Source organism: Pocillopora verrucosa, chromosome 10 (genome assembly GCF_036669915.1).
Source record: "Pocillopora verrucosa isolate sample1 chromosome 10, ASM3666991v2, whole genome shotgun sequence".
NCBI lineage: Eukaryota > Metazoa > Cnidaria > Anthozoa > Scleractinia > Pocilloporidae > Pocillopora > Pocillopora verrucosa.
In genome coordinates, this window is record NC_089321.1 from 21,428,584 (window position 1) to 21,450,234 (window position 21,651).

General features: G+C 38.3%; 2 protein-coding genes and 1 non-coding gene across 6 annotated transcripts; 2 read left to right on the forward strand and 1 right to left on the reverse strand.

Annotated features, from left to right (window-relative positions):
- Positions 1–1,519: 1,519 nt before the first annotated feature.
- LOC131769324 (uncharacterized) lies at positions 1,520–4,788 on the forward strand. Its single transcript, XM_059085050.2, has one exon. It carries the CDS (start codon positions 2,279–2,281, stop codon positions 3,818–3,820), a length of 1,542 nt encoding a protein of 513 aa, XP_058941033.2. The 5' UTR covers positions 1,520–2,278; the 3' UTR covers positions 3,821–4,788.
- Positions 4,789–6,471: 1,683 nt separating this feature from the next.
- On the reverse strand, positions 6,472–21,224 carry LOC131769313 (STE20-related kinase adapter protein alpha-like). 4 transcript variants are annotated; one of them, XM_059085038.2, is made up of 14 exons: positions 21,128–21,224; positions 19,841–19,997; positions 15,323–15,391; positions 14,568–14,676; positions 13,524–13,645; positions 12,607–12,715; positions 11,938–12,061; positions 11,453–11,624; positions 10,689–10,793; positions 9,562–9,753; positions 8,498–8,535; positions 7,798–7,840; positions 7,356–7,440; positions 6,472–6,979 (listed from the first exon to the last, which is right to left on the reverse strand). In XM_059085038.2, the coding sequence occupies exons 2-14, from the start codon at positions 19,883–19,885 to the stop codon at positions 6,909–6,911; spliced, it is 1,284 nt and encodes a 427-aa protein (XP_058941021.1). In that variant the 5' UTR covers positions 19,886–19,997; positions 21,128–21,224; the 3' UTR covers positions 6,472–6,908. The 4 variants fall into 4 exon arrangements, with proteins under 4 accessions (XP_058941021.1, XP_066029810.1, XP_058941023.1 ...); XM_066173713.1 differs by having other exon boundaries at positions 7,798–7,870; XM_059085040.2 differs by lacking the exons at positions 19,841–19,997; positions 21,128–21,224 and adding an exon at positions 15,544–15,824.
- On the forward strand, positions 15,931–16,002 carry Trnad-guc (transfer RNA aspartic acid (anticodon GUC)). Its single transcript has one exon. It is a non-coding gene; the product is annotated as a tRNA-Asp (tRNA).
- Positions 21,225–21,651: the final 427 nt, after the last annotated feature.

Below are 21,651 nucleotides of genomic sequence, written 5' to 3' on the forward strand. Positions count from 1 at the left end.
CTATTCTCTTTTTGCGTCTAAAGTGACTTTTTTTCCCAGTAAAAGAGGATAAAATGCATTCAAAGTTGACAATCAGTAAAGATTACGCATCCATATTGTTATTGTGCAGAGTAAAATATATTGCCGTATTAAAATCATCAAGCTTGTTCATATTAACGAATATTTACATCACTCACGCACTCCATCATTGGTATTCATCGCCTTCGATTTTTATCGGATTATTGAATTTCGTGCGCGAGATTCTCGTAATTTCTCGACTAAAGGTTTCCACAACTAGATAATTTCTTCTCGATTTTAATCCGCTGTATAGTGACCGCAATCTCAAATTGATATTCGTTCTGTATTTTTAATGACATTAAAAATTTGCAACAGCACTCAGCTACTTAATTTCCTCTTTACACAGACCAATGATTTACGGTTGGTTATTTTGTGATAATTCATTATTGACCTAATGGGTGATTAGGAATAAAGTCTATTGTGGACAGAACCCTTGGACCAATTCATTTTTCCTTTGTCTACCTTTGTTTATTTCGTGTTTGTGTTTCCCGACAGCGCCACAACTGATGCCAAACAATAACCTTTGGCGGCTTAATTTCTACTTTTTGCTTCATTACAATTGGCGATATCTACCGCTAAAACTTTAGTTCTGTTGCAAGTAACTCAAGCGAGGTTTTGCTAATTGGTAGCGTGAAAGCGAGAAATGCCTCATCTATGAAAATTAAATTCTTCAATGTCAAAGTACGCACAGGGAAACAGCGGAACTATTACTTCGTTCTCGAAGATTCAGACTAAATAATACCTCTACCATTGATTGATTTATAATTTTTTAAAATTTTTACGAAGATGGTTTGCGTGCGAAAGACAAATTACAACTCCAACAGGCAATGTTTGAGACGAAAAAAAACTAAATGTGTACAAAATTAAATTTAGAACAAGGAAAATGTCATTTTGAGGAGACTTATTTAAGAATGAGTGAAAGCTGTCAACGTAACTCGGTAATGTTTTTCAGATTTTTCGATAGAGACTTCACTTTTACGGCTCGTCATTATTAGCGAGAATTTCATTTTGCAAAACTACTGAAATTTTATGAAAACAGAATCAATTTTACGTAGTGACTGTGTATAATTTCCGCGGAGTTGCAATTTCTCGCGAACGACTTATTGGTGTTGTCTAATTTAAGTTCGTTCGTCTTTCTTCTAAATATTATGGCTTCGGGGCTATTTAGAATAAATTTGTTTATTTTTGTAATACGTTTTTGAACGAATATTGCTGGGCGCTTTAAACTGTCAACGCAGCAGTCCCTTATAATTTAGTGTTGACAGCTCTCACTTGAGGTAAAAACCATCTTTCCTCGCATGCGGTCCTTAAGGTATTGAAAGCCCTTGAAACCATTCTTTTGCTTTTTCATTCCCGTCGTCGAATAATTATCCGATTTAAAAGAGCGGTATGAATTTCGATTTCTCCGCCTTCAGAAGAGACAGAAGGAGGACGATTCGCCTGAAGCGAATTAAAATGCAAAGTGACTCATTTCTCGTGGCAGCTGCAACCAATGTCTGTCGGTTTACATAGCAAACAAGAAATTTGACCATTTCCTTTATCGCTACAAGCAATCTTTATGAGATCTATTTAAGATATATTGGGAAATTATTTTAAGAAACTTACCACCGCAAAGTTGTTTTAGAGAGCGAAAAGAAAGAGCGTAAAATCTCAGACTCTTTAGTACTTCATCTCTAAGCACGTGATTTTTTTGTGCTCGTTAACTGAGCGTAGCGAAGCACGAAGTAATCTGCATTCGAGCAGTGTCATCTTTGACAGCTGAGCGACACTAAAATCTCCCGCAGAATTCATTGATATTGGACTATACGAAGAATCCACGGGTAGCACCAAGATGACCCAACCAAAATAGACTATTGGAAGATTTGTTTGGCGTTCAACACGTAAGACCGCGTCAAGGAAATTCAATCAGTATTGGGCCTTCACGTCAAGTGCTAAAGCTTTGTCTACGACTTTTTGTGATTCATATACCTCGTCAAGGTTTGATATTTTTCAATGCAGCGACTTCCATACTTGGTTTGTCCACCCGCTGTAAAAGGCCTGTGGTTTCCCAGTATGTTCTGGCTCTATATGGAAAGGGAAAGTCAGTTGGAATGCTGTTTTGTTCAGGGAGTCTGTATTAGCATAGCGAGTCCGTGACCAATTCAAAACAGAAAATCGTCGATGAAAAGTGTAAGCAAATGTATTTCGCAGTTCTCCTGTTTGCTAACTCTCTTCAATATTCATGGCTTTATCGAGGAGAAATCTAATATCGAGATTTTTGATGGCAAGAACGAGGACGAAATGTTTATTTTTACTGCTAACTTCCATCATTTTATACGTTGTCGGCAGTTTTATCTGCTTGCATATCCACGATTATCATAATGAACTCAAGATCAGTTCTGGCAAGGATGATTCCCTCGTAACAACCGATCTTCTTCGACTAACACAAACAGGCTCTGTCACGCGTGTGAAGCAAGTTTTTGAGGTTCACGGCGACGAATGGAAAAAAAATGAGTTTGTAACAGCTGATGAGTCGCAAAATTCACCGGACATCGAAACAAAACACATTGAATTAACAAACATGGAAGGCAACCTGTCACCGCGGCTGCCAGGTTCACGACGAAAATTTTTGTTTGTTTTCCGTTATTATGAGCAGTTAGGCAGAGCGACGAATAACCTTTTGGATTTAGCCTCATTTGCGAAGAGCAAAAATCGTGTTTTGGTCGTTCCATATGTAAATAATTCACGCATGTCCGGTTTATCATCGGGAGTAAGTCATAATTTTCACAAGCCTGAGAATCCTCCGCACATTACATACTCTTTGCTAAGCGAGTATTTCAATTTGGACGACTTAAACTCCAAATTAGAGTCTCGAGGATACAGCACTATGAGAAGCTTTCGTGACCTCGAATCCCACTGCGATAAGAGATTCAATATCGTGGTACACTTTCTATTCCACGATGAAAATTACCAAAGAGTAACCGCTCTATGGTACAGGATAACTGAAGAGAAGGTTGCAACCACTTATAAAGAGGCTAGAGAACGTAGTGGCTGGGTGGATTGTCCTTTTATAAAGCACTCACGCCTTAGCAAACAGATACAGTTCAAAGTAAGACGTTATATTTGCGTTGATCCGGAAGTCATAAGGACCGCTAGTGATTTAGAGGATAATGTTCTTCAAGGAGCTAAATGCGTTGGCATTGTTCAGTGGAGGGGGAATGGTCCAGAAAGAGTTCACTTCCCTTTGGACCCATCCATAACGCAGCCTCTTCGTCCGGTCGACCTAGAATTTAACTCCGACCTCGTCGAGCTGGCGAAAAAATTCGTGAGAGAGAATTTGAATGAAGGATTCATAGGCGTGCATGTTCGTTCCGAGAGACATATAGCTCGCAAAGGCGCGAACGTTACAAAACGGTGCATGGAAAAACTTGCAAACCGCGTGCAGACCTTGCGGGACGCTTTGAGCATTAACAAGGTCTACTTAGCATCAGATTTAACAGATTATGGCTCAGACACGTTGATGAATTTCGCAGGCACGAAGTATCGCAGATCTCTATCGGCGTACCTGCGCGAAGTTTTAAGCAAGCCCGTAATGTTTAACCCGAATGGAGTTCTGTACGACAGTGGCGCCACTGCAATTGTGGAAATGAATATCCTTGCTATGGCTACGAGGCTTTTCACTTTGGGAGGCGGAAATTTTCAAGAATGGATGGTAGGTTTATTTCTAAGGAAGCATGATCACCAACAGACAAGAATACATCGAATTTGTGAACTTAAAGGATAGTTCAAAACGAGAAATATTTTCCGCACACAGCGGGGAAAATTGTTACCTCGTCTCTCCTGGAGTTCATTGCAACGTAACAATTTAAAATTACGGATTATCAGTAATTGGATTTTAAAATATTTTCGGAAAGCCTAACGAGAGAATTGAATATTTATTTGTTTAAAATGTAACAACATTTCGACCTTAACCTTCATTTTAAACAGGGAAAAATATAACAAGAAAACATCGGCAAAAGAAAGCGAGTTGGGATGAAGAAAATGAGTTTAAATTATTTTCGAAAGAAATTACTAAATTATGTTGTGTAAATAGCTCACATTCGTTCGTGACGACTCTCTAAGCTTTTCTTTTAGTTGGTTCTTTATATTTATAATTTGATACACGCAAAATGTTATGTCATAGGACACTTTTTTCCTGATCGAATGACTCGGCAAAAGCTTGGGAAATGTTGCTTCTGCGGTTTCATAGAAGCGGAAATCAAAGGTGTAGAATATTAGTTTTTTTTTCTTCTGTAATCTAGACCCACATCCATGCTATAGTTACAAAAAATATCAACAGCGTTTCATCTCATTTTTTTCCTTTCGAAACCTTGGCGTGATGTCATAAATAATAGGATGCCAGTTATGATAGCGAGTCAAAACCTCTCAGTAGTGAATGATAACCGTCAAGAAAACCATACTTAATGGCAGAGGAAAATAATAATGCTTGCTTCAGCCCTAACTCTGGTGAAGATTGGTATCTAACATCAATTAGCCTATGTAGATACTCAAAATTCTTCCATGTCCTCCATGTTCAAATCAAGCGAACTTTTGTTACTGATTTAACAGAAATTCCATGGTCGTTCATTAGAGTACAATTGCTGAAGCTTCTTATGACTATCAAAATTCTTTACATAACAGCCTTTAAAAGACTCTTGTTTAGAGCGGTCTGCTGCTTCCTTAATGAATAAAGAAACGTTCTCTTAAGTACAAGGAATGAAGTCTGGTATTTTTAAAAATTCTTTTCATACCAGTCCTTTATCCAAGAGGGTGATCGACGGCTTCCTCGAGGACATGAGTTGGGTCAAAATTTGTAAGCAATCGATCATTTGGGAAATAACTTGGTCACCTGATTGTTTTCGTTCGTTCCTCGATTACTAGTTAGATTCCGAGAAGTGCATATCATTTATCAGCGAAAGTTATCGCACCTGTCTTTATTTTTAATAACTTTTTTGGCCAACTTCAATTGTAAACATCTAACCTCGTTCTCTGGCTGTCTCTCCATTCCGGCCAGGAAGAACCTGGAAACTAGGTAGATGGGAAGGATATAGAGGCTAAGAGACAGCCTGAAGACTCAAGTTAAAGCGCATTTTATTTTTCCGCGCTATAACTCAGACAACAGTAAGTTTATTGTACCTATGTTCATTATGCCAAGCACGTCTTTCATTCTCTCACAGACCACCGCCTTATTATGCATAAAATACATTAGCATAATGATATTAGAGCTCGAACTAGAATTAATTAAGCCAAAAATACTGCTCAGACCACCTTTATATCGCGCTTAATTTTTATTCGTAATTTATCGTTTAATCTGTTTTTTTTTACGATAATCATCACAAATTTAGAACATAAAATATGTAGGAAAAATTATATCGTTCGAGTTCTGTATATTAGCGTAGAATTTACACGGACAAATGTTTGGGCTTGTCCAAGACAACCAACCTTGAATCAAACCATGCATTTGCTGAATTCCCATTTCTTTCCTTTTTGACGAAGTAAAGACATCGCCGCAAGAAAAAGGTTCTGATAAATGGGAGGAGATCTGAGGATTTTGTGAAGTCTTAAGCACGAAGTCTTAGGCTTAAATCTCACCCGAATGAAATCTGATATGGCAGTATTGCGTTGCTTTTAATTATTCTAATATTGGTTTAAGTTATTCGCTGATATCAGCGTGGAATTGAAAGAGAGATAAAAACTGAAAGAACTTCTTTTAGGCTAATTAGCCGCTGCTGTTTATTACTAATTTTGTGTGGAGAGGAAGCATCCATTTTATTTCTGTTAATTTCTGTTTTGGTTTCGATTGTTTGACTTTTTCTTAACTGCCTGAAAAGATTCTTCGTTCGACAAAAGCGGTGAAACGCTTTTAAAATCATTTACACACTCCTCCCTTCCCCAAACACTGTCTTATATTAACAAGCACAATATTTGAATGGGAGAAAGTTCAACAAGAAAATGTCGCTTATAATGAAGTTTGCTCAATGATTGATTGCACCGAAATACCATAAAAATAACAAAGGGCTAATGCGTGAGCTTCAGAAACATTTTCCATCATCAACTCGGATGACAGAACCAAATAATCTCATACTACCCCCCACCGACGCAGCACCACAGTTTCTCACTTAATTCATGAAAAATAAGTTAGCCAGCCCGTGTCTAACCATAGCCAATATTGATAAATCTTCATGTGTATTTCTCCGCGAGACTTGGAGCTATTCCGTATATGTTTGAAGCATGTTCGGCTCTAGCGTGACTAGTTCCTTGCATAAACCACCACACATTCATTACACTTTTATCCCTTTTCCTCTATTTTAGCAAACACCGAGGATAACAGGATAGATCCCAACACCTAAGGCATTTAAAAGAGAAAAAAACTTCATTTGTAAGACGTGTAGCTTCGAAACAGTGTTTTATTTCAAACTTGAAAATCTTTGTACTATGTAAGCACTTAAAGTTTCAGCCTGATACTGCAAGCAAAAGGAAAGGATTCATCCTTTCTGTTGATTCAATTCATCAAATTAAGGCTCAGTTTTGTCTGTAATCTCCAGAACGGTAAAACTTTCAAACACGCGACAACGGAAATATCTCCGCGCCTTATGAAAGTCATCCGCGCTTCATACCTAGGGAACCTCGTGCTTTGACTTCAGGCCCAGTATCTCCTCGTCCAGGAGTGAACGGTGTGGTACTCAGTCTCTTGTATCTCTTAGTGAATGAACCTCCACAACCCAGTTTGAAAACACGACGCAAAAGGGACGTCGATCTTTACGAAATTTAGCAAATCTTTTCTACATCTCCAAAGCTGTCATCCCCCAGGTTACCTTCTAAACGGTGGCAGTTTAAAATTTCCACTCATCAATTGTGATGGCTCCTAAATCTTCACTTGCACCCGCAGTGGCATTTTCTTGGTCTGCAAGGAAAATCAAAGTCGAGTTACGCTTTTCGACATCAATGGCTACTTCATCAATGACCGCCTAACTCCGCCTATTTCCTTGGTTATTCTAAGCACCAAGTAATGCATGATCTTTCATATGTTATCCCCTTAAACCCTGAGAAAAACTAGCATCTAATTTCCTCCTACAATATCATCTCTAAATCAAAAATGAACAGATCACTAACTAAAGAGGCTCTTCATTAGTAGACGAATTCTCCTCGTCAGTACCTGAGGAAACGTATCGAAAAGAGTATGGAGAGTATGGATATTGATGTTAGAGTGTGAATGGTTAGTTAAAGGAACTATTTCAGTGCAAAGTTGGGCAAGAATGAGCACAGATGATCCGTCTTACCAATGCGTTTATCTCTCTCACAGTTTGCGAGCGATGGAACGGAAGACAGGAGATCAGGCAAAAGCTCCTTCGCTTTCCGCTTCACCTGCAAACAAAGAAAATTGAAATGCCTAAGAAACCTTTCTTTATTTTAGCATTAGTCTGGTTAATTTACAGAGACCTTTTCTCCTCTATAGGCAGAACGTGCCACGCGCACGATTTAAGTCTCGGTTGATCAGGTATCCATCTCCATCCAAAAGACATGGCTTTAGAACAAGGCGAATTTAGTATCTGCGATCTACGTGCCAAGAAACGACTTTGAACCCAGCCCAACAGCATTGTCTTTAAGCCTTAGCTCGCGACAACGCGAGATGATCTTCCTTCAAAGGCCACTAACAAAAAATGTTGCAATAATTCTGAGCTGTTGCAGTTCTTCGTTACTATTCACTATGAATTTGTTTACCTGCTTGAAGAACACATGGGATGCCAAGCCGGGAGCTGTTGGTCTGTCAATAAGAGGAAAGTTGTAGTTGTTTCTGCGTGCAAAATCAACTTGTAGTATCGGTTATCCGAGAATTTCTTCGTAGAAACAGTTTTCAATCGAATAAGGAAAGTGATGCGAGATGAAATTGTTTTGCATCAATCACGCTCTGAGATTGATTTTATTTCGATCATTTTTCACAGACAGAACCGCGGTCTTTTTCACTAATAGAAGTCACGCTCTGTGATTGGTCGACAAACAACGAACCACCCTTTCAACCAATCAGAAGTACGGCTGCAACCAATAGTGACTACGGCACTCACATTTTCCCGCACTTTGGGCCGGTTAAGTGCACATGCTTTCATCGATACACTAAGGGCTCTAATTATTTCCTCAACTTTGTTTTATGATTGGCCATGTTTCGTGCCCATATATCTAAAAAACTATTTAAAAAGCCGGCGAAATATTCGTCAAAATATCTTAGTTTAATATCAGAGGAAAACAAAATCAATACCAGTTTCGCTAAGGAAATAGGAATCGAATATGAAAGCGATCTTTTCAGTAATGAGATAGGAATCGATTGCTCTTTCTTTTTTTATCTTTCTTGTGTCCTACCAATGGAAGCAAGGTTTCCTTTTCTTTCAAACCAGAGGTATCAAAAACTTAAAAGGTGCCATTTTACCTTAACGAAGGATCTCTTTGCAAACAGGAGTCAACAACCTGTGAAAAGAAGGCAGAGCGACAAACTTGACTCAAAAAATTGTAAAGGGCGTAAGTTTCTAAAGAAGCTGTGGTGCTGCGTCAATGGGGGAGTATAAAAGGGTTATTTAGGATTATCAACTACGTTAATAACGTAAATTGGCCACCGTGAAGAGTCCTTCGTCAGACGTAGCATGCTTCATGAACGCACATTCATGCTTTAGTTCAAAACATACGCCTGCACTGTAGGCTTTGTTCAGGTCACGATCATGGAATGAATTTCAATCATTTTTCACTGACAGAACCACGCCTTGAAATTCAAATTCACAACCCACAAGCTTTTGAATTTAAAATTCATAGTGTCAAAAGCCCGTTGACAGGGAGGAGTAACTTTCCTTTTTTTTCATAGGAAGAGTCGTCATAAAAAGTTTACTGCACTGCAATCTGTTTGTGTGTCTACCTCCCTAATGTTATGTTGTGTGTGCCGATGCAAGATAGAAATATCACACATTTCAACATGCATACAGAACGTGCTGGGAGCTTTCCATTTATCACGTCTGACTATGTATCAGTGTAAATAGAAATTAACATTCCATTTCTTTAGATTAAAGGCATGGGAGATGTGCTCTCTTGGGATTGAAAATCATTTTGCACCTTCGTATGTACTCCTTAGCGTCTAAAAACACCGGTGCCATTCGTAGGCAGCACGCGCAAGAGTATGTAACGGACTGATCCTGCTCTGTCAATGCTCAGAGCCGACCTGTCCAATAGGCCATTTTACAGTTGTGCACCTAGTTGCCAAGCCTTTGATTTGGAGTGAGGCTGAAGGTGACCTTGTTGTGATAGAGACCAGTATCTAGTTAGCATGATAACAAAGTAATTTTCATTTGAAAAGCAGCAAGGTTTGTATCATAGCAAGGTCACCCTTAGCCTCACACCTGTTCAAAGGCTTGGCAATCAAGCACACAACTGTAAAATTGACTATTCATGGACTAAAACGTCCAGCTTGCAAGTTCTAACTGATGGCAGCGGTCTACTTTCACCCACCTGCTGAAAAGCAAGGGAGAACAGGCCCTGGAATGTGACTTGATTTGACTCTTTTCCTTCACCGGCGGAAGGGAGGTCGCTGCCGAAACCCGAGTCGGTAGCTGAAGTCAACTGTGCCGAGGTGTCCACGTCATTCATTACCAGTGAGTCACACAGCTTTGGAGTGCTACCTTTCAGTTTCTCCAACAATACCTGCGATAAAACACGGTCAAGCTTTGTTAAACTATTCATCTTCAAACAGGGGTTTGCAATAAAAGTCGGCAAACAGCAAAATTGCCATATATATCAAGCGAAATCGCCGCCTTTTTTCTCTGACACAAGTAATATTAGAATACAAATCGAACTTCCATAATGGCCGCTTACTTATACTTTTCCCGCTTACTTTAAAACTTACTGAAAACCATGAATGAAGGGACTAAAACTGCGTGAAAATGCCTTCAGAAGTTTTGGACCTAACATGTCGAGTGCATTTGAGACCCGTTATAGCTGCCGTTGAGAGTTGATGCGTGAGCACTAACTTTTGAAGAAATTTCTGATAGTTTCTTCCAGTGGCCAGGGCGTAAAATGTATTTGTTCATTGTTGGAGTTACTCCAACCAACGAACGCTGGACCTCAAAAATATCTTACAACGAAAAACACTGATAGCACCCAAATTATAGATGAGAGAAGATGACCTAAAGAAAACAATACTGTTGTGTCATTCTAGGTTGATCAGTCTTATGTTTGACAACTTTTTCTTTCATATTTGTTGTAATTTTGGCATTCCAACTCCTTGCAAAATATCATTACAATCACTGACTTTTCTTTATGATTAGTAGTGCAACTAGGTTAGTTTACCCTTTCCTCGGGGTATTTTGTTGCTGTACTAGATGAGGAATACGTTCCCACATATTTTTGGCCAGACTGATATTTGAGTGGTTTTTGCATCTGGCATAGCACAGGTATTTTTTCTAGAACCCTTTGTTTCAGGGTACACATGTTAAGATCGTATAAGGATGCGTATACAAGAATACTGACTGACCCGTCACAGGAGGAGAACATTAGAGGAATGACTGACTCAACCTTTATATAAACTTTTCACTTTGATTGTCTCGTGTGAGTGTAATCAGAATGTATATCAGTTGTACCTTGGTGGGTGGCATTCCAATGTATGGAACAGTTCCTCTGGCCAACTGTATAGCAGTTATGCCAACACTGTAAATATCAGACTTGTAATCATAACCTTGAAGATCCTGCGATGATAATGATGACACATCAAAACTTTCATTCATTGCTAGCTCAAAGTAATGAACACTCAGTTAGGGTATTAAAACAGTAAGAAAATTTTAGTTTATCAAATAAAAAATTAGCAGCAAGCTTTACTTAATAAAAGTAGTAAAAAGGGTTTAGTCTGTCCACAAGCAAAATGACCCACAGTGCTCAGCTTGTCAAAATTTCCCCAGTGTGGAGCAACTCATTGTGCTGTTACTTCACATGTGAGAGTTCTATCATAGGTTACCTTCAGCATTTCCTCACCTTTCCCTCACATGTCACTGGTACCCATTAACCCTTACACCCTAACATCAGCATGCGCATACTCTACATTGTTCTTTATACATTTCCCAGGGTGCAGACAGGGAGGATCTTGTTAAAAATCAAAAGCTTTTCAAGGTTGTGACCACTTCCTTATTTCTCATGAGCCTTGTGTTTGATTCAACAGTGATACCTTACTGAGAAATTAGATGTTGGTCTAGGAGGGGAGGTCCCACCAAAGAACAAACATACTGACCCAGGCCAGAAATTGAACCTGGCCCTTTCCATTCAGGTCCTGGAAACTAATCATTCAGTCACAGGGTATTTGAAGCCTTTTCAATAAACAAAAATATAGTTCCATTAAGACTACATAGCGTACCTGTTGCAAAATTTCTGGTGCCATCCATGGTAAAACAGCTACTGCATGTGCTGGAAAATGATGAGCAATCCTAGAACTTTTGCTTTCCTGGAGGAGCATGATAGATTTCCTCAAACCTGACAAGCACACTGTTCCATCTGCACCAAGTAAAATGTGACTTCCTTTGATGGCCCTAACAGAGATAAAATGGACAGATTTGTCACACCCACCACACAGACAAATTTCGTTTTAAATGGGTTTCACCCTTCTCAACAGACCAAAAGAAAAAGAAGAATATATTATAGCTTTGAGTGGCTGAGAACTCAATGAAAAAATGAGCAAGCTTCCTGAACCATGGGAGAACTCAAGGCACCAAGTGCCAATTGGTTTTTAGTTTGAATTTGATTACTTGAGCAAGTGGTAAAGAAGTAGCTACAAAGAAATTGCTGAATACTTCTGACACTCAGCTGATCTCAAAACTTTCTTCTTAAAAGAGTTAAGTATACCTGTGGATGATACCCATCTTGTGAAGATACTCTAAACCTTGTAGGACCTCATAGAGAATTGCAGCAACAATAATTTCACCCATACCATCATGAAACCTTGTCTTCAAAATATCAGAACATGATCCTGGGAACAAAAGTGTGACCATGATTATTTACCTTTGCCAATTATAGGAAATCATTTCATCAACACAGAACTTGCATAAATTTGGACCATAGAGGGCTGTTGAAGGACTGTCTATAAATTGCATGTGGCAGATGCAAAGGTTGGTGTAGGATTTAAGCAAGTGGGAGATTGATCATGGTTGGGTTAGCTTTATGATTAGATCAAAACTACAAAAAGCAATGGGTCAAATTGATGTTTCAGATAATAATTATCATGAGAATATGAATACACTCCGATATGAATCAGGGCCCAGTCATACAGCATGCAAATAGTACTATCCAACAGATAAATCGCTATCCAGTGGATAAGTGATGCAAAATGTAGTGCGCTGTCCACCAGATAGAGATTTATTCAGTCGATAAATTGTTATCCAACCTTCGAAAAACCAGGGCCTGGTCTTTTGTAATTTTGATGTCAATGGTAACAAAAATAGCTCTGATGACTCATGGGTTAGTTTTTAGGTTGAATGCAATCACAAGCACATACAAAGTAATTGACACCCTCACCTAACTGCATTAGAGGGAGGACATGCCACACCTCATGCCTGGTCACAAATGAACAGTAAAAGGGCAGAATATTTGGGTGACAGAGGGACCGCATCACTTGCACTTCATTCTGTGACAGATTTAATGTAAAAAGCACAACAACTGAAAACTTTAGCAGAGGTAACATGAAAACATGTTACTAAAAGGGAGTATTTAGACTTTCTTAGGTACAAATGGGATTCAGACCTCCATTGTTTTGCGAAAGTATCTGAAAGAACACCACTGTACAATAAAATGCTATTTCTACCACAAGGCTAGAAAATTAGCTACAACTGAGCACCCTATTTGAGACTGGTTGCAATATTTGTTGTTAATGTCTTTACTGAGAGAGAGAGGCTGTGAAAAAAGTCACTTCATTGGCAAAGAACTCCGCTTGCCTCATATGACCAGACAGGAGTTTTTTAGCAGCTCCAAGATAACATTACAAAACAAGAACAGCTACAAAAACAACTACAGCACCAAAAACAGTTTGTCCATTAAGTGCCCTAAAGAGCTCCTTTCTGAGAGTTTCCAGTAACTTTAAACTAGTCTGTGAAGCTTTTCCGATTTCATTCAAAATGGGGGTTTTAAATTACATAAGATTATACAATAAAACTATCAGCTAAAGAAAACAAAATGGACTGGTTGGGATGCCAAAACCTACTTCTCTATTCTTTAAATTTTGATTTTAAATTATGGCTTTGGGCCTCAGAGCCTCTACTTTACCATTTCAACCCCAAGCTGCATAACCTTTTGCTCTTATGGACTGATCAGGGAATTCCAGATCTACCACAGTGACTAACAAAAAAAAAAGCTGCACAAACCAGAGAGACACTGGGGAGGGAGACTCTGCCTACAGTGAAGGCTGTGATGGCAGTGGTGAAATTCTGTATACAGACCTTTAAATCTTCCAGCTGTGCAGGATTTTGAACATCAACATTAGTCTGCTTCACGACAACTAGTGATTTTGAAGGACAATGACTGGCCACATACACTTTGGAAAGTTCATCAAATCCCTTACCTAAATGCAAACATACAAACAGTAAATGATTATGAGCCATATATTTAAAAAAAAAGTTATCAAGTACACAATGCAATAGGTGCATGAAAACACCATACACCACCAGTATGCAGTGATCAAAGAAGCCTTTCCTTGGCTACTTTGAGGGAATGAGAAATAGACAAGATAGTATGGCAGAGGAACCTTTTCAGTTGACCTAAGATATTTCTTTTTCATTGAACCATATCAAGATAGTTTTAAGGTATGCTATAAATTTGCTGATCTGACACCTGAACTATGGAGGCTGACTTATCATCAGCCATTGTTAAAGGAAGGCAATTTTTTTTTTCAGCATAAACATGGCACAAACAAAAATTCTGAGTCCCTGTGAAGAATCTCTGGATACCCACGCTCCTGAGCTATAGAGACCATATGGCAATAATACACACAAATTTAACCTTTTAACCCCCAAGATCTGATTGTTAATTCTCCCATCTGGCTGCTACACATTTCCTTGTAAATTATTTGCAAGAATTGGTGTTAGATCAAGATAACAACTTCTACCTGATACATTTGAGTACTCTCATTATCTGTTTGCTGGATAGTGGATGGATATTTTAGAGAAAAGTTACAAGTGAATCACTGCTGGGAGTTAGAGGGCTGATTTGCATCCTGCATACTGCTAGGATTTACAACCTTGAGAGCCTCATGCAAGTGAATAGCTTGCGACAGATTGTAGGCCAGGAAAAAAAAAATAGACCAGGATCATTGTAGCCTCATTATTTTTTCCATGAAGTCTTAATCCTTAATTATCTTTAAGTATCAATACACAAAGTTTTGAAAAATGTGGCCCAGCTTTGTCCATGAAGAGGAACATCATGAGTATGCACAGAGTACCATTTACACTCAGTTCAAAACATGCACATTTCATAAATCACTTTACCAATGAAATTAAGAAGCTTATATTCCAGAGGATTTGGAAGAAACACCATTCTTGATTGGCAAAGGTTCAAAACTTCCAATGACATTGTTCCCTGATCTGTAGATATTTGCTATAAGCAATGAAAAAAAAATTTACCATGAGTATACCCTACTAGGCATTCATAGCTAAGCCTCTTTTCTTTGACAGATTTAGAAATTATTTAATCGGGAATGTCCTGGAATGACTTTTATTCATGAGCTGCCAGGCATAAAAAAAGGAATGAGTGATCACAACAACTGAGTGAGTTTGTTGATCAAAAATCATTCAAGCACTTTCCATGGTATGTTTTCATTTCATACCAACTGAGATTTTTTCTTTCTGATCAACACATTTTAAAGATTGGAAGCAAACAACTTTGAAAATATATCACTCAGAGACATTAATGATAGTCTTTCACAGTGTTAACCTCAGTATGTATAAAATTAATTAAAATGTGACCTCCTCGAGCAAACTACAGTAAGTTTTTGAATGCATCAATCAATAACCAAAAAAAATCACAATCAGAAAATTAAATTCTAACTGACAGCAGGGCACCCATATCAATGTATGTTACAAATCCAATTAGGCACGGCAACAGACCACCTTGTTCAAAGTAGGATTAAGTTAGTCGTAGACCCCAGTTATAATTTTTGGGGTTTGAGATTTACTCTTAGACTACTACAAATTACAATAAATTTTTACATCATTGTCTTGTAAAGTTTTTAGCCCTTACAAACCTGATTTGGTGCTTGATTCACAATTTCTGCTGGTGAAACAGCTACATGTGCTGTGTCAACGCAAATACACTGGAAAACAACAGGAAAATCGACGTGGTTAACATGCAGTGCAGGTGAATCGGCGAAGAGTATAACTAAAGTACGGTTGATGAAAACTACCGGCGATCTGATTAGAAAACACCAGACATCATTTAGTCAGACAGCACGAGTTTCGTACATACCAGGTGTGTCATGAATCCATGAATGTGAGCAGTGAAAACACCAGTGCCGTTTTTAACTTTCTTGAAATCAAGAACGGGATTAAAACGAGCGATTACGCGCGTCCATGTTTGTTTTGACCGGAAAACGACTTGAATTTACCTTTGCGTGTCGGTTCAAAGGAAATAGAGAGTGTTGAAAAATGCAAAGAGCATGAAATATACAACGAAAAGAAAATTGATAAAATCAAGGAACTGTACAGCATAAACTGGTTTTACTGATGACCTTCCAGATGGCAAAGATTTGAAACTTGCACTCCGGATACGAATATGCAAATTATTGGTCAGCAGAACGACTATTTGTAAATATATAGTTTAAATACATATAAATTTCCTTAGCAATTAATGTAGTCCTCGGTAGTATAGTGGTGAGTATCCCCGCCTGTCACGCGGGAGACCGGGGTTCGATTCCCCGCCGGGGAGTATGGACTACAATTTTTTTTTTTCTTTTTACTGTTTCTGCAAAGACTCTATGTACTCTACCAAGATAGTGACGCGTACTGTTGTGTCTGACTAATCACGCTGAAACATAAATAAATGCGACCATCAGAAGTAAAAATAGGACAGGAAAATATGAAATGGGGTGGATATAAATCCGCACAGGAAGTTCATATTCTGGAAAAATGATTCAATTTTGTATGTAAATTTGTCGTCAACTGAAACCATTAGAAGTTTAATTTCCAAGTAAGTGGATTTCTTTTGGCATTTATTCACTTTATTTTCACCAAAGACAACTTTCCCGTAAAGAGATAGCTCGAATTGTTTCCGGAGCCTGCGTGTTTTGGGTCAGCGGAGACCAAACTCGCCAAAAGGAAAAAACTGGCGCTTTGAGGACAATGGTTGTGAACCCAAGGCAAGGCCAAATCGCGGATAGACCGTGCAAAGGAGTGCAGAAGTGAAAGCTAATTTAGTTCCATCGACTTGAGAAGATACAAGGTGAAGTACTAAGATGTAGTTGGGAGCGTTTGGCTTCGATTTTCGAAGAAAGCGTCTTTAATTGCAAAATCAACGCCATCGACAATACCTGACTGCCGTCAAATTGCCGTAAAAACACAATATTTATTGCGGATCCTTTTCTTTGACCTGAGAGAGGCTTGCGTGCCACATAGAACACCTTTTATACCTCGCAACTGCGATAGTAACGCTCCGCAAAGTTGTCTTGGAGAAGGTTGTCTTAGCTATCCGAAACCAAATGCCTTATGTTCTTTTGATACGATCATTCGTAATTTCATTTAATGTGACATAAGACGGTAATTTTTATCTTGTGAAGAAAAAAAAAAAGTTATCATTTTGAGTTGTTTCCCCTAATCTTTTAATCATATATTATAATTAACAGTTTGCAAAATATTCAGTCTGAGTGGAAAAAAAAAATCAAAATGATCATAATGACCGTCACGTAGGCAACACCAGCACGGGAAATGCTTCACAAGGTAATATGATAAATGATTTAGGATGATTTCATCCATCGACAGATTTCCTCGAACTTGGCGAAGTAGTAGTTTAAATTTGATGAAGGCTGAATATTTACATGAGACTTCTATTTTAAACAAAAACTTTATCGAGGTTAAACCAGATCAAACAAATTAAAAATCAAAATAAATATTTCATTTGCTGATGTGACAACGTTTCCTTTCGTCTTTTCCTGTTTCACTTTCGAATTGGAAACAAAAAACAACAACTACAAGAACACAAAACAGTACAAAACAGATTAAACAAAAACCGAAGTAGAACAGAAAAAATAGTGACAAACACACACACAGGCAAAAAAAATAACAAAAACAAACCAACAAACAACTCCAAATCATAGACCATGATAGTATGGTCCACGTGTTTCCCCCCCCCCCCTCCCCTACCGCCTTTGATACACACACGTCTTAAGATACGGAAGTTGAAAAAATCATTCCACTGATGATTTTGTTGCATACGTGTCCAATATCGCGGCAAGTTCAATTCGGAACATCTTTTGCTTGTTCTTACTACGAGGATGATAACTATTCTCTACTTAACATGATGTCGGGTGCCATATTGTTTAGAGAGGGTTATTATCCTCGATCATTTCTCGTCACTATTATGAAGTTTAAAGCACTATTGGTCACCCAGCTATTAATCTGGGCACAGAAAATCAAATTAGAATGTGAAAGCACGATGGATAAACAAGAAATAGCTGAACATGTGTGATAGTACTAATGCGTTGATTAAAATGAGAATCACTTCCTTGACACTTGAATAGAAAGTCGATTTTCTTCAAAATATTTTCCCGTAGACTTACATACATTGGGAAATTGAACATAAAAGTCGCTTCAACTTATTCCAGCTGCAACCCAGAAATGAAAAACCAAATAAATAAAGATTATAATGATAAAAAACATGCCTCTATGAAGTACTGACCAAAGCCTCGCCAGCTAAATTGGATGAATCAACAATTTTTTTTCCCATCAAAAATATCTGCATCTCCTCGCACAAAGTCTATTTCAATTCGACAAACTCGAAGGGAACTGTTAAGAGAAAGGTACTATTATATATATAATTTTACATTTCCTATGTTTATCCCACTGTGAGCTCAAAAGCCGATAAGTATTTCCTTGCTCGCCTATGAAGTTCAATTTCCATCGCTCGCTCTAAAAGTTTTGCGCCGGCGGTGATCTCGAGCTCAGATTGTCTGAGCCGGAATCAGGTCAATCAATCCCTTGCAATTTTAAATAATTTTTTAAAGCCACACAAGGATCGATAGTTTACTCAATAAGCGCGCCACGTAATGGAACAAGCGGGTGCTTTCGGGAAGCCTCCTCGGAAAGTACTTCTGGGATTATTATACTCAAAGTTGAAACGAAACTGCAACCGATCCAGAAAAAAAATTTCAAGTCGTCCATCGATTTCCTTAAATCCTTAAAAAAATACATCAAAATTCAGTGTCCATAAGGTAGTTGCTGCATTGTTTATCATAATTTTATTTAACTGCTCTCAACGAGAAATTTATTCTCTTCTTGAAGTACAAACTCAGATTTTCCTGTATTTACTCGTCTTAAATTCTAGTTCGATAATCTTTCTGTCCAATAACATCCAATCCAACCTCGAAGATCATTTTCTGCATGACTAGAAATATCGTCGAAATTAGTTTCGTTGTTTAGATTAAACCAGGCTTATTGGTTGTTCTTCTGTCTTCGATTTGACCACTAAATATTCGTTTATGATTACTGTATCTCATCACAAAAGAAATACTCTAAAGAAAGGTTGCTTTGTTTATTTCGCAGTGTAAACAGGTTGGTCTTACTACTAAAATTCATTAGTGATGTATTTCAGTGTATAAAAAAGGGAACGATAGCCTCAATCCTTGAATTTACAATTCGAACAACAAAACAAACAAACTTTTTATGCCAACTACCTACCCGGAACTATCTACAGAACAGCATTACCGTTAGGAAAATGAATAAGATGCTTATGCAGGTCAGTTAAGCAAATACATCGATGACGAAATCCGTTTAAGGCTGCATGTTACACAACCGACCGAAGACTGAGCGACGTGCTCGTTACTCTTTGCAAAGAGACGCAATACTTGCACGCTTCTGAAGTCGATCGAGCGAATGGAATCCTCTCCGTACAAAGTTGCATCTACGAATCATCTGATGATCGAAACGCATTGAAAGCATGAAAGCGTACCGCTCTTTAAATTCCTGAATCACGATATGAACGTTTCACGAACTGATTTCGAAAACCAAAATTTAAGCTCATCAGATTATCACTGTGGTGTGACGTGCTGTAGTTAGCATCTACAACTCGTCGAATGGTTAAGTGAATGACGTTCCCCGCAAATGTTGGTTAGTATGTTTTTAAAGTTGATTTCCATGATATGATACTCCTTTGAAAGCCAGTTATAAGACTTAATTGTTTGAAATGGACTATGAACTCTAACAACAGTCTTACAACCTTTATGTTCTCTGAGATATTAATAAATTAATTATGTTACGCCGCTCTAATGCGCGAAGGTCTTAGGCGCCGTCATGTGTGGCTTGTTCACGCACTTTTGGGTTTAAATGGAAGGCCAACTAGTGAAAATCAAATAGATTGATCTTCAATTCGAAGGTCTGAAGTATATCAACTTAGACACTTGCCAAGCAAGAGTAAAGAAAAAGACCCTATCAGCTACATGACGTAATACTGAGAAGTAATCCACCATCGATCTTCCTTGAATCGATTAAGTTTTAAAATAATAATCGTAAACACTTCACACAAACTTAATTCAATATTTCAAAATATGACTCACCTCAGCCTCACGCTCCACCGAAGGTTCAGATGCCACACGATCCATCGACGGAATTTAAATACCTGAATTTTGTTGCAACAGTACAAAGCAAGAGCACGCGTTCCATGCACTGAGGCCCAGGGCATTTGTAAACTGATCTCTCCTTCCCTTGGGTGTGCTGAGTAAGACAGAAAACCAGGATAATTATGAAATTGAAAACGGTGACTTAGATCTGATCCTTTCACGATTCTGTGATCAATCAATTAAAGATAGAAAAAAAAAACTAACAACAAAAATTGAAAGCACTATTATGAAAAAGTAAGGGCTGTGAAAAAAAAAACAACAACAAAACAACCTAAAAAAAAAAAAAAAACAAATCAAAAAGAAAATAACATCAACAACCATATCAATGTCGCATGCATTTTTTTTTAGAAAGTAAAACTCGATGTGTTGAATTCGAATGGACAGGTCATAAGCACTAAAATGGATTTCTAAATATTTATACGAGAGACAATGGTGGATTGTCGCCCGTGTTGATTGCTCATTTAACTCAGCTCTTTTAATTCATACTGCATGGGCTGTCTCGGGAATTACGAATTTAGACAAGATTTGTCATAGGATAACAAAATTTCCTCGAGCTAGTGTGAGTCAGTTAGCCACAGGAATCCGCACTTTCTCTGACTGAAACAAGAAAGAGTGCTTCCTCTGTTTGTCGGTAGGAAAAATACGCAGAAATAAATACGCACATCTGTAACCATGCATCCACGTACGATAAGGCTCCGCATGGAAACTTTCCAAAGAAACAAATGCAATTTTAATAGGTGCAGACAGTGCCCCTGTGTGTAGCTTAATATTAGCGATTGTAAATTGTTGCTTTAAAGCTGAGCTAAAATGAAACTAATTGAAGTTCTGAACTAACCACAGCTCAATCTTTTAAGGCGCTGGAAAATCTTTACTATTGGTAAACTAACGGCCATTTACAGACTTAGCCGCTAAGCGAGAAGAAAAAAAAACAATTATTGAATGCGTGCAGAGCCCGATCACTCTGGGGTCGGAGAACTAAACTTTTCAATAAGGAAATAATTTAGCTAATTTATCAATCAATTCAATAATTAATGTCATCAGAAACTTCTAAGGAGGTGAGTCACGAAACTTTTTAGTTGCGCACTCCTACAAAGCCACCTTCCACTTGAAGAACATTATGTAACACGAGTGTCTAATTTGGCAGAACTTGACAAACAACGATAGAATGGATGACAAACGGGCGCACTTGGGAAATTCGGCTTAAATTTCTTAGGATGTACATACCGTTTCGTGGCCCCCTTTACTTACAAATAACACTTCTAAAATCGTGCTTGAGCGCCAAGAATGTGAACTGAGAGTTCCATAAGCTCTTTCTAAGTGTGCGGGAAGGAATTTAATTTATTTCGTCTTACGTGACCTTGGCATTAGCAGTGACACGAATCAACATCAAAAGCTATTTATGGGAGGGCTTGTTGAGAGTGGCCTTCAGATTTTGTGTTTGAAAGTGACCTTGCCTTTTCGGTTAGGATAACTGTTAAATAATTCCAAGAATTTCGCTTTGTTTGAGCTGTTTCTTATTTGACGGTCTACATGACCGCACCCGTTCCTGTTCGCCAGAAACCTGAGATAACGATAGATTCATAGACGCCGACCTCGCCAACGAGACGTACCCAGTCGAGAGATTCCCTCTTTTTTTTTAAACCCGGAAATGAACATTGATCAGCCTGTCACTCGTGTTATTAGTTTCAACATGACACAGCTGTCATCCACATGTAAATCAAACTGGCTTACTTTGCCAAAAAATCAAC

Coding starts and splice junctions, on each gene's coding strand:
- LOC131769313 (XM_066173713.1), bottom strand. CDS start 19,885: ATGGATCGTGTGGCATCTGAACCTTCGGTGGAGCGTGAGGCTGAG. Junction 10,794..11,452: donor CACCAGAAATTTTGCAACAG/GTACGCTATGTA, acceptor TTATCATCGCAG/GATCTTCAAGGTTATGATTA. Junction 6,980..7,355: donor TGAGAGAGATAAACGCATTG/GTAAGACGGATC, acceptor TTTTCCTTGCAG/ACCAAGAAAATGCCACTGCG.
- LOC131769324 (XM_059085050.2), top strand. CDS start 2,279: ATGGCTTTATCGAGGAGAAATCTAATATCGAGATTTTTGATGGCAAGA.